Below are 12468 nucleotides of genomic sequence, written 5' to 3'. Positions count from 1 at the left end.
GTGTGCAAGCTTCAACTCCAACAAAACTCAGATTTTTCTGGTTTATAATAAGCTTTTCTTTAACCCACTAAGATGTAAAAAAGGTTTTCCAGAGCTGGTGATATGGGCATTTGGGAGCTAAATCTTTTTATTGTAAAGTTTTTTTAGCCATATATCAAGGTAGTATAATAGGTCATCACATGTCACACAGTTTCAACAGTTCTAAACAGCTGGTCAGTCTTGTCTGTCTTATACCCCCTTCTATTTCTCCAAATGCATATAATTGTAAGTAAATGCCAGCCATTTTATTATTTTGTTCATCAACATGTTCATTATCTCTTTAAATTAAAAAATTGTAACTATGTGTGTGTATGGGGGAAGGTATTTGCACCTGAGTACAGGTGCCTTTGGAGGCCAGAAGAAGGCATCAGATCCCCCTGGAGCTGTAGTTACAGGAGATTGTGAATTGCTGGATACAGGTTCTAGGAACTGAACTCAGGTGCTCTGGAAGAGCAGTAAGCACTCATAATTGCTGATCCATCCCCCCCCTCCGCCCCAATCTCTTAAAATAATCAATACATCATCATCATGCTTCTTAAATATGAATAACTCCATAGTAGCAACACATATTTAGCCAACATTTAAGTTTCTTTGGCTTTATTAAATATACTTTAATTTATACATTTATTGATTTCCATAATTGCACATGCTTTAGGCTTATTTTATTCAGGATATGAATAAGGTGTTATGACCTTTCCTCCACCCATTTCTTACCATCAGGACTTTCATGATAGCAGTCTTGATGTTCTAAGAAGTTCTACACTTGTTTTTGTCTTTTGTATTTTCTGTCAAAATTGAGTAAATTATACAAGTTGATCACTTTTAGTTTTTTTTTTTTTGGTGGAGAAAATGTTTTATAGATAGTGCTATAGCTGTCTTAATTACTTTTCCTGTTGCTACTAAAAATACCGTATCAAATGCAACTTAAGGGAGAATGGATTTATTTGGCTCACAGTTCAAGAATATGACCTTTTGAGGTAGGAAAGTCAAGGTGGTGTTCACTTAGGCAGCCGGTCATCTTGCAGCCACAAGCAATGGACACTGAATGCCTGTGCTCAGCTAGTTTTTTCTAATCCCCTGGAAGGTGCATCCCCAGGGCTGCCACCCATACTTAGAGTGAGTTTTTCCACTCCAATTAAACTAATCTAGATAATTCTTCACTCCTGTGCTCAGAGACTGACCCAATCTCAGTAATCCCTCACAGATGGGCCTGGAGGCTTGTTTCCTAGGTGATACAAGATCCTGTCAAGTTGACAATCAACACTAACTCTCACCGTGCCCTTCCATGAGAAACACCATCTGGTTCTTGTTTCCTTCTCTCTTTTTCTTATAGCCATTCAGAAATCAGAACTATTATTTCATTGACTGTTTTTTTTTTTTTTAAGAAATGCAAGAGAATATTAACCCAGTCTCGTTTTCAGGCGTATTTTAATTTTCATGTTGGTGTCATACAGCACTCTTTAAAAAATGTGACATTAAGTCTGTCTCACATACCAAAGAAGAATGGTACAGAACAATAAAATAAAACCAGTATTTCATGGTATAAACAGTTGTTCAACATCAATATAGAAAGAATTCAATTAAAGATTAAAAGACCAAATTTAAATAAATACGTTTCCAAAAAAAATTGCCCACACTATTCTGATTTTTCTTGGGCTACTATGAATAAGGAGGGCTGCATTTGGGGTTCAAAACAAGAACTATAATGCAGGTAGGAGCTATTGTTTAATACCATAGGGTGGGTAAACACTGATTAGAAGGTATGGTGAAATTTGTTTAGTTAAATGATCATAACTCAATTTTGAGTACCTCCCATGGAAATCATATTCCAAATCATTGTACACAGCAACTTCTACACACTCATGTTAGCAGTTATTTTTTAATGATTCAGTCGACACATATGGAAGACCTGTATTGGATACTGAATTAGTCACTCGGAAGGTACAATGAATAAACATACAAAAAAATGTTGGAAGCTGGAGACATGGTTTAGCCTTTAAAAACTTGTACTGCTCTTTGAGAGAACCCAAGTTTGGTTTCCAGCACTCACATAGGGTGTCTGGGAACTGCCTGTAACTCCACCCACATGGGGGTCTGATACCTCTGGCTTCTGCAGGTACATGCACTCATGTGCACACACCCACATGCAGATGTACATACATACTCATAATTAAAAATAAAATAAATCTTTGAAAGGCATACAATAATAACAATACTTACCAAAATGGAGACAGAATAGAAACCATGAAATACAGCCAAAAGAAAATGAAATTGGGAGACCTCGGTATTAGCCCTGTGTCACATCTCAAAAGCTATGTGCTCATGGGCACCTGGTGTCCTTTACTGTGAGTGAATATGAGGCACCATTGTCTTTTCTCGAACTTATTTTAAAAACTAAGTGTAATGGGGAAGGCCATCAGAAGAATTTTAAATATGGGTGACAAGAAACTAGGAGACAATATTTGTAACTCATTGGAGCTGTAATTTTGGCAGCTTATAGTCTCATCGTAATAGACATAAAGTATCCCCCATCTTTCTCACCAATCTTCAAAAAGCAATTCTCACCCTGATGATGCATTGAGGTCGTTCTGGAAAGTATTCCTACTTCACCATCAAAGTCTTTCCGGTTACTGATAAGGCAACATCCCTCTGCCTGTGGAGAACTCACAGAGCTGCTTAGAAGTTAAGCCTCTTTCCATTCCAGCACTGCACTCCACCCACTTTCCTGCACTGCCCACCTCAGGTTTCCTCCACCTTAGCGATTATCTAAATGCGCGGTTCATTTTAATTTCTTTGAGCGTTAGGGCATCTACCAGGGAAGCAGACTGTTTTAGAGACCAGAGACACTCAGAGTACAAAATGCCTGTGGCCCAGAGGTGCCAGGGCATTGTCCCTCTGCTAGTCACTTGTTCTGCTTATGCTGCTCCCAGCCCTCACTGCCCATCATCCTCCCTTTTAGCCTCTCTAATCCTCAATCTCCTGACTTCTTGACAGCAGCCTGATGGGATGGATCAGAGTTTTAATGGCAGCTTTGTGTACTGTTGACCTTGGCCAATCAATCTGACCTTGTATTACCAAGTCTTACTCCGACCTTATATTACTAAGTCTTACTCCTTGATGAGAGGGGAAAATAAAAGTAACCTAAATAGGGCTGCTTGTTCTGGGAAGTTGAAATTTGTTTGTTTTGTTTTTAGCTGTTTTGGGTTGTTTAATGTTCTTGAAAAACCAAATGTATATTCTTTTATGGTAGAGTTGGGCTATGTAGTTTTCTATGAATCCCACCAGTCATACAGTCTCTCTATATACCAGTCTTACCTTCCTCACGAGGGCATTGCATTGGCTGACTGGTATCTTTAGACAGATGTAGATTCCATTTGTAGAGGGCTCTAGTTCAGCATGTGATAAGTCTTTCAAATGCAAAACATCACATGTAGCATTTCTCTCACTGGAAAGAGTCAAGGATGGATGCAGACAAGAGCATGGTATTCTTTCCTGAATGATGAGTCTTCAGGGCCTCATGAGAAAGTTAGCACAAATCAGGACAGTGCAAAGGAGAGAAATGTCCAAAGTACCTCATTTCAAAATATGCTTGGGTATGTTTGAGGGTCTTGAAGCAGTAGTTTCTTATTAGCAGTCTGGTCTTCAGGTAGACATGCCTGAACTCACTAAGGAGTATCCCATGATTTAGCACAGAAGGGTGGCCTTATTATACTGATGATGGGATGCTGAAAGTGAATGACATTTTTCTGAAAAGTACAGGTCACTCCTTTTCTTTGTCTTTCTTTCAACTCAGCTTTTCACTTGACTCTTCTTCCACACAGGTTGCCAATTTGGCCTGTTCTATCTCTAACAATGAGGAAGGGGTGAAGTTAGTCAGGATGGCAGCCACCCAGATTGACAGCCTGTGTCCCCAGGTAAGTACCCTTTACTTGGCTTCCAAAGTCCCTTTGTATCCCAAGAGTCATGGCCCTCTATACAAAACCTCTCTCTTTTTACTTGATCTCTCTCTCTCTCTCTCTCTCTCTCTCTCTCTCTCTCTCTCTCTCTCTCTCTCTCCCTCTCCCTCTATCTCTATCTCCATCTCTATCTCTATCTCTATCTCTCTCCCCATCTCTGTCTTTCTCCCTCCCTCTCATTAGTCCTGTTGCACTGTGGCAAGCAGGTATGTGTAATGCACATGTGTGTTGAGGCCAGAGGTCCACTTCTATTATTCTCTATATTATTATTTTTTTATCAAATGTCTCTTAGTAGATCTGAAGTTCATGGATTTGGTTAGGCTAGCTAATCACTGTGCCTCAGAGATCCACTTTCCGCTGCACCCTGCCAGACTGGGTTAAATAGATATGTGCTGCCACTCCTGGTTTTTCCTGTGTTCTAGGCCTCCAAACTTAGGCGCCCGTGGAAATCACTGTACTCACCATGCCATCTCCTTAGCCACTTTCAGCGCCATTATTTTCTAACTGGAATATGTTAACTGTCAACCCAGAAGCATTTAAAGTTTTACCTTTCTCAAAAAGAAATTCCAACCACTCAGTGTATTCAGGATTACAGTGGCAATTATCATCATTTGCACTCATATTGACTCCATTCTGTTTGTTTGGGGTTATGGTTTAAATGTTCTACATCTATTTACCTTATCTCAATAAGTAAATTATAGGCTTGCACATGCAGAAAGCAAGGGATATATTTCTCGCACATCTGTGCTAAGAAAATTAGACTTGTCCAGCAAATACTTTTTGAAGTCTGAGGCTAATTACTGTATCTTCAAAAGAAGCAACAAAATGTAATTGTGGCAAAAAGGAAAACCTTCCTTTTTCAAGTTTCTGATTGTGCTGAACACTGACAACTCATTTATCTGCAGTAACTTCAAGGTCTGGGGTTCCGACTTGTGCTTTGACTGGTTTCTCTCCCTTCTGAAGAATGTGATCATCACGTCCCCCTGTTTTCTAACCCACAGGTCATCAATGCTGCCCTCACCTTGGCTGCCCGGCCACAGAGCAAAGTTGCTCAGGACAACATGGATGTCTTCAAAGACCAGTGGGAAAAGCAGGTCCGAGTGCTGACTGAGGCTGTTGATGACATCACCTCAGTGGATGACTTCCTCTCTGTCTCAGGTAGTCATCTGCAGGCCCCTTACCAGAGAGCTAGAGGGAGCTGACAAGATAAGAAATATCTCAGCAATGATATGGGTCTGTGATTCAAGGCTTGTCTTTGGCCTTTGAGTTTTCAGTCATCCCAGCAAATGTGGTTACAACACCCTCTTGAAAAATTTTTATCTCAAGACACCGAGTCAGGGCATTTGAGGGAAAAACTATAACTTTCTGATGACTATCTCAGAACCTGAACAGATTGTAACAAAGAGGCTTATAGTCCATTTTAGATTTTGCATTTTTTGTTAAGCAGGATGGATTTTCAGCACATATAAATTACCCATATACTTGGATTGGTTAATTCACTTGACTTATGCCTTAAAATAGGCAATCACTTATTCTGATATAGGAATGTGAAGAAATTCTACTTGTCTATGTAATACAACCTGAAATTACCTGGAGAGAGTCTCCATGAGGGATTTGGTTGTCCTGTGGCCATGTCTATGGGGAATTGTCCTATATTAATTGATGTGGTAATGTCCAGCCCACTGTGGGTGGCACACTTCCCTATCTTGTACTGTATAAGAGTGGAAGACTTGAGCTGAACACAAGCAAACAAGTCAGGATGTGTGCATCCATTTCCTTCTGCTCTTGATTGTTGCTTGTGACTAGTTTAATACATTCCTGCCTTGACTCCCTCAAAATGATGAACTGTATCCTAGAGCTGTAATCTGAAATAAGTCCCATTGTCCCCAAGTTGCTTTTCTTGGAATATCTTATCATAACAACAGAAATAAAACTAGAACAGAAATTTTTGCTATTGAAGGCTTGTAATGGGACAGGTAGCCTCATGATGAACCCTGTAAGCCACACCGCTTTGCGTATATACTTGGGAAGATGTATAATGAATGGAGTGAAGGAACACAGAGGCACTCACCACTGTAATTGCAACTTTCTTCTCTATGAACATAATCAGGCTGGAGGAGGCTAGAAAATCCCGATGATGATGAAGACATTCTGACTTTCAATGAACTTCATCAGTGCCATTTCGAGATTTGGCTACCTGCCAGCAAGTGGACATTATTCCAAAGAGCTTTTTGACCAAACATGTTTAGCTCCAGTTTATCTGGACAGGTCTCAATTGGGAAGAGGTCATGGCAAACATCATTTTTTTGTTGAAAAAAAAATCAAGTAATCCTTGAAAATTCTAATTGAAAAGGTGTTGGTTCTCCCCACAGGTGTGTGGAAGTCATACCCAGCAGCTCACCCAGCACTTGCCACAACTTGACCTGCTTGGGGGGGTGGTGGTTCTGAGTCCTGACAGAGGCAATTCTCTCACTGATGAGAGGCAGGCCACCAGGACCCATGACTATAGCTGTGGAGATGACTCGGCAGAGGCTGCTGTGCTTATGCTTGGCTATTTTCCCTTCTTGTATACTTTCCATTTCATGAAGAAACTGAATCTCCACTGCAGGCTGTGTTAAAGGCTTGTCTGAGAGCAATGCAGTCTATAGATCTATAGATCTAATGGGCAATCGAAAAGCCCAGTTTTCAATGATGGAGAGCAAAACAAGGCAGAGGGGAAAACAAGCTAACACATGCTCAGAGTCTCTAATTTGCCTGGCTTTCTCCTGTTTTCTTTAACTCTTACCAAAATCCTATAAAGAAGGTACAAATGTTTCTAAGTGTTCCTTTGACAAAAGTAAGTCATTGAGGGGGGTAGACAGTTCTAAAAACATGGCATTAAAATCCAGACTGTCTTTTTTGCAGAAAATATATAGTGTTCTCAATAAATCAGGGAAGAATGGATATTTCTTTTTTCTTTCTTCTATGCTTTTCCACTTTCACTTCAGTTCCTTTTCCAGCTCTCGGTTCGTCATTCAAGTTTCCAGTCACTCACCTTCTTCATAAGCTTACCTTGTTTTTCATTCCTTAGGCGCTTGGCTTTGGATGCTATCTTAAAGTAGCTGTTCATTTAAAATAGCCCCCTTTCTAGGGTATGACTGATTGAAGGCCACAGCACATCACCATCCCTAGAGCTTTTGTCTGCTGATGGCTGAGCCCTAACATTGGAGCTGTCGCTTTGCACACACATCTCCTCTAAGGTGCAGAGAGTTCTGAAGGGAGGAATGTTGACAATCAGAGTTGTGTGCTGGAGGATGTCAAAGTAGCCAGCCACTAATGCCGGCTTTGGTTACGACTTATTTTCTAGTTTTCTTCCCCCAAGAATGACTATCCAATAAGAGTCCGGAGGCTTCCCACCCAGTCTCAGTCTCACACACCACAATCCTGACACCCCTTGGAAAACTTCCTGTGAACTGCCTACATAGCAGTAGAAAGTATTTATCCACTACCCTGTCCAGAGAGGAAACATTGGAGAACTCAAAAGATCCCCCAATTTATCCTTTTCTTCAAATATGTGTCCACAATTTTCTAAGGGTGAGAGAAGCAAGGCTTTGGGAGGGGAGCGTCTTATCTCAGTCTTTGTGAATAGCTCCAAGCTTTCCTTAATTTTCTTTCCCTGAGGCCTGCCTCTTTGCCACCTTTCTTCCTGCCATTCCTTTGTGCATCTCATTATTACTTCGAACAAGAAAAAGCTTTGGCTCCTGCTGATAACACCGTGCGGTCCAACCCTAGTGGTACAAATGCTGCCGCATGCCACGACAGGAAAATGAACAGGCACTGTCAGGGAGCCAGGTTGGCAGAGCCTGCTGGAGCATGCCTGTTGAGTCGACAATCAGGCAGCAGGCACCTTTCTGTAGACAGAGCTTGACAAACACACACGACCCACTCTGTTCATGCTGATAGGCTTCAGACAGCCAGATAGTTGGGGAAACTACTTCCCATCTCCTCTCTGTGTTGGAGTCAAACATTTGCATTGGTAAATTGCAGGTTTGGCCTAGGACACACTTCAGAATTATATCAACGGCATTTTGTGTATCAGTTTCTTCTTAAGGGAGTATTCTGGCAGGAAATTCTATATAAAAAGCAATACACATACTAACATACACACACTCATACACATACTCAAACACATGTGTTTAACATACATACTCACACACTCATACATATACATACCTTAATGCACATACACAAACACATACATAAACATACATGTACATATGCATACATATGCACCCACATGTACATAGACACCTTCATTTTGAATGACTATAGTTTTTTTTTTTTTTTTCTTTTTTGGTTTTTCGAGACAGGGTTTCTCTGTGTAGCTTTGCGCCTTTCCTGGAACTCACTTGGTAGCCCAGGCTGGCCTCGAACTCACAGAGATCCGCCTGGCTCTGCCTCCCGAGTGCTGGGATTAAAGGCGTGCACCACCACCGCCCGGCTGAATTCATACATCCGAATGTATAATTTGTTCATACAGAACACCACCTGTAGCTGGAGTGTTTTCTTTCTGGGTCCCGCCAAGCCCAGGCAGTCCCTTAGCCCATTTATAAAATTAACATACAGACGTTTATATTATTTAAACTGCTTGGCCATTAGCTCAGGCCTATCATTGTCTAGCTCTTACTCTTATATTCAGCCCATTTCTGTTAATCTATACTTTGCCATGTGGCTCGTGGCTTACTGGTGCCTTACATCTTCTTTGTCCTGGCAGCAGCTGCAGGCATTCTCTCCCTTCCCTTCCTGTTCCCTCAATTCTCCTCTCTGTTAGTCCCACCTATACTTCCTGTCTGGCTACTGGCCAATCAGTGTTTTATTTATACAGAGCGATATCCACAGCAACCAACAGTTTGGAGAGCAATGATGCTGGCGATTAGAATTACAGGAGCACCATGTTCGGCTGTGGTCTAGGTTCATAAAACTGTGAAATGGCTGTATTAGAACATTCCAACCTTTCTCACTGGGCAAAAAGTACCATTTTTAATAGTTCCCTAGAATGAATGCCTTGGCATTAACTGTTCGACAGTTTAATTCTTAGGTTTGGCTCACAAAATTATAGAGAGCTAAGATTTGTAAAAAGCCATTAATCCCATAATGTCCAAGACTTTTATTTTGTTTGCCTTTCCTTCTTCCTCCTCCTATTAAAAACCAAAACCAGCGAAACAAATGAAACTGTAGGATCTTGAGTTTGTTTTCTTTGAAGATATTTGTCCCTTAACTGGTTTTGAATAAGAACTTCAAAATAAGCTTTGTGGTTCCTATGTTTTTTTTTTTTTTTTTTGGTTGTCATTGATTTTGCTTTGTTAAATGACAAAATTACATCTTTTCTAAATGATTAAAGGTTGCAAAAATCCAAGGGAGCATGTCATACAACTTGTTGCAAACACATGTTTTCTGGTGTTTACACTTAACTATGCCTGACAATGAGTGCAGCAGCCATGGCACATGAGAACTTTTCTTCACTAAGCCGCCAGCAGTGCACACAGGCCTTATTAACTCTGTCACCCCTGCTCTGTTCTATTCACAATAGTATTTCTCAGCTTCCTTCAGGAGCTGTTTCTCTGCCAACTATTTTAGGATAAAAGTGCATGGTGGATCTATTCCCTGAATGGGTCTGTTGACTTACCACTCTTCCTTGAGTACAGGCTATATTCATTCTCTTGGCAAAAATTCAAAGCTGAATCACATGTGGCTTCTGCTTTCAGAGAATTCACCACCCTCCTTGATGTATGTAAGGTGGATGTGATTCCAAGCACACTGGTCTCTGGTGTAAGTATACAGAGTGTATAAGGAAGAAGTTATGCCAAAGTATCCAAGAATCCACGAAGACACTAAGAATTGCCTTTTGACCAAAAGATTCATGTCGACATGGGCAGATGCAGCTCCTTTCAAACACATTGCTGTCACTTAGATTTTCCAAAACACACACACACACACACACACACACACACACACACACACACACACACACACACATATATATATATATTTTAAGATACTCTGAATCTTAGTGACTTTTCCATACATATACCATCAATTGGTATAATGCAATTATGAGAGAATTCTGACTGATTTTTACATAATGGCCATTTGTAGTTGGAGGAAGGTTGAAAACAGCTAAGCAAACTTTTTTAACATTTTTAAAAACCTGAGTTCAGACTGGTGGTGTGCACGTCTAATCCTAGCACTGAGAAGCAGAGGCAGGTGAGTTTCTGTGAGTATAAGGCCAGCCTGGTCTACAGAGTGAGTTACAGGACAGCCAGAGCTGCATAGAGAGACTCTGTCTCAAAAAATAAAATAAATGATAATAAGTTACTTAATATATGGGAAATTAGGTAGAATAAAGTATTAATTATACTAATTTTGTTGACTATCTAATAAATAACCTGATTTTGTTGATTAAAGACATTTTTGTTGTAACAATTTTAAGCTAAGCTGCTTTCTTTCAAATGAGCAAAGCTTTATTTATAACAGTATGCTTTTTTTTTCTCCTTGAATTTAATACATTAGATGCAACTTCTCAGTTTGGAAAATAATTAAGATTATTGTTTTTAAAACCTTTGATATCATTATAATTTATTGGATCATAAATGAACTTTTTAGATGTTTTTTGTAAAAGTAATAGTTCCAAAGAGATTAACAACATAATTAACAGCCTCCCTTGCTTTGCAATCTGTTGCAAAATACCAACTTTTCCAATTGCACAGAACACCAACAGCTAGCCCTGTTCTTACACTGCCATGTCATTTCTAGAAGTATGTAAGTGTGAACACATGTTTTACACAGGAAGACCCTCCCAGTCGCTCCCTTTCAGGGGCCAGGACAGTGTGTGATTATCTCAAGGAATCCATCTGCAGGAATGGAGGCTTATGGCAGTCAGCTTTCTCTATTTAAAATACCCTATACTTTCCTATGAGTCAGCCTTTTCCTAAGGTGTCTGCTCAGGTGAGTTCACAGGATGCAGTATGGATCCCAGGAAGGGATGGTTACCAGGAATTCCTTAATAAAAATAAAACCTTTCTGCATCTACATTTTCACAACCTTGCTTTGCTGTTTCACTCAAGAAAATATCACCATTATAAAAAATCACCATAAAAAAGCCTTTGTAAAGTTTAAGAAAGCTGAATACTAGCCAGTCTTTATAGATACCTTTATCTTTTTTTTTTTTTTTCATTCTAACTTATACTTGAAGTTACAGGACAAAAGAATGTAGAAATAAGATACTTAGGGCAGGCAGGATGGCTCAGCAGGAAAGGCTTTTGCTGCACAAGTCTGGTGGCCTGAGTTCAATCCCTAAAACCCACGTAAAGGTGAAAGGAGAGAATGACCCCACAGAGCTGTCGTCCGACCTCCACACACATGCTGTGGCTCGATTTGCCTCCCAGACACAATAATCATAATCATAATCATAATCATAACCATAATCATAATAAATACATTTAATGCACTAAAAAAGAAACAGGATGATTTGAGTGGGGAAATGAGATTGAAATTAATGTTGTTTTGTGAATAGTAGATTATACCTAGCAGCTTCTGAAGCAGTCTCCTAAAGGAACACACACCTACCTCCAAGTGCTTATTTTTATTAAAGTTATTTTTATTAAGGTTTTTTCATACAGTGTATTTGATTATGTTCCCTCCTCCCTAGCTCTCTTGATTTCCTCCCACCAACTTCTTGCACTCCCTCTCTCCCTAAAAAAAAACGACAAAAATAAAAATAAAAACAAAAGACTAAGACAAAAAGTGCCTAAAAAAATGAAACAAACAGACACTCTCCTTTACATGCATAAAACATGGAGTCCATTTTGCATTGGCCAACTACTTCTAGTCATGGGACCTGCCCTGGAATGTGGTTGATATGACCAGGGACACTCTGTTCGAGTAAACTGATTTTCCCTTTGTCAGAGGTATCAATCGTAAGTAACTTCTTGGTTTCTGGGGGCCCCGTGCCCATTCCCCCCTTGACAATCAGGGACCCTGACTGACTCAAACTTGTAGAGGTCTTATGTGACCTGCTGCCACAGGCCCTGTGTGTTCATGTGTGCTGAGTGCTTGGATTAAGGAAAGTAGGAGAAATCTTCAATGGAGTCTAGGATTTGCCAGATACTGTTTTCAATTCTCCTCCTATAGGAACTTAGAAATCAGAAGTAGCCATAGAAATTTTGTAAATTTGTAAAATTCAACCCTTCTACTAGTCATTGAATATGGTGGCTATAATTTTATAAGGTTAGCAGATTATTTAAGACAATAGACAAGCCAGTTCTATTGAAAGCATGTGCTTGTGTGTGTGTGTGTGTGTGTGTGTTTGTGTGTATCTTAGTGTGCTCAGTGCTAGAACAGTATTATAAATCATGTTGCTTTATTAACAATAGAAAGAAACATAGTTGCTTATTAACTGTTTTTCATGGTGTTGGAGGTTGAATTCCCAGATGAA

General features: G+C 39.9%; 1 protein-coding gene across 2 annotated transcripts in view; it reads left to right on the top strand.

Annotated features, from left to right (window-relative positions):
- The window catches only part of Ctnna2 (catenin alpha 2), a 1158645-nt gene that overhangs the window by 1050002 nt on the left and 96175 nt on the right, over positions 1-12468 (top strand). For both annotated transcript variants that reach the window (XM_052721879.1, XM_052721880.1), the window contains exons 10-11: positions 3861-3953; positions 4997-5153. In XM_052721879.1, coding sequence (XP_052577839.1) covers positions 3861-3953; positions 4997-5153 — 250 coding nt within the window. The remainder of the gene's footprint in view (positions 1-3860; positions 3954-4996; positions 5154-12468) is intronic.

This window comes from Peromyscus californicus, unplaced genomic scaffold, assembly GCF_007827085.1.
Source record: "Peromyscus californicus insignis strain IS unplaced genomic scaffold, ASM782708v3 Scaffold_6__1_contigs__length_162567912, whole genome shotgun sequence".
NCBI lineage: Eukaryota > Metazoa > Chordata > Mammalia > Rodentia > Cricetidae > Peromyscus > Peromyscus californicus.
This window is presented reverse-complemented; position numbering and strand designations above follow the sequence as displayed.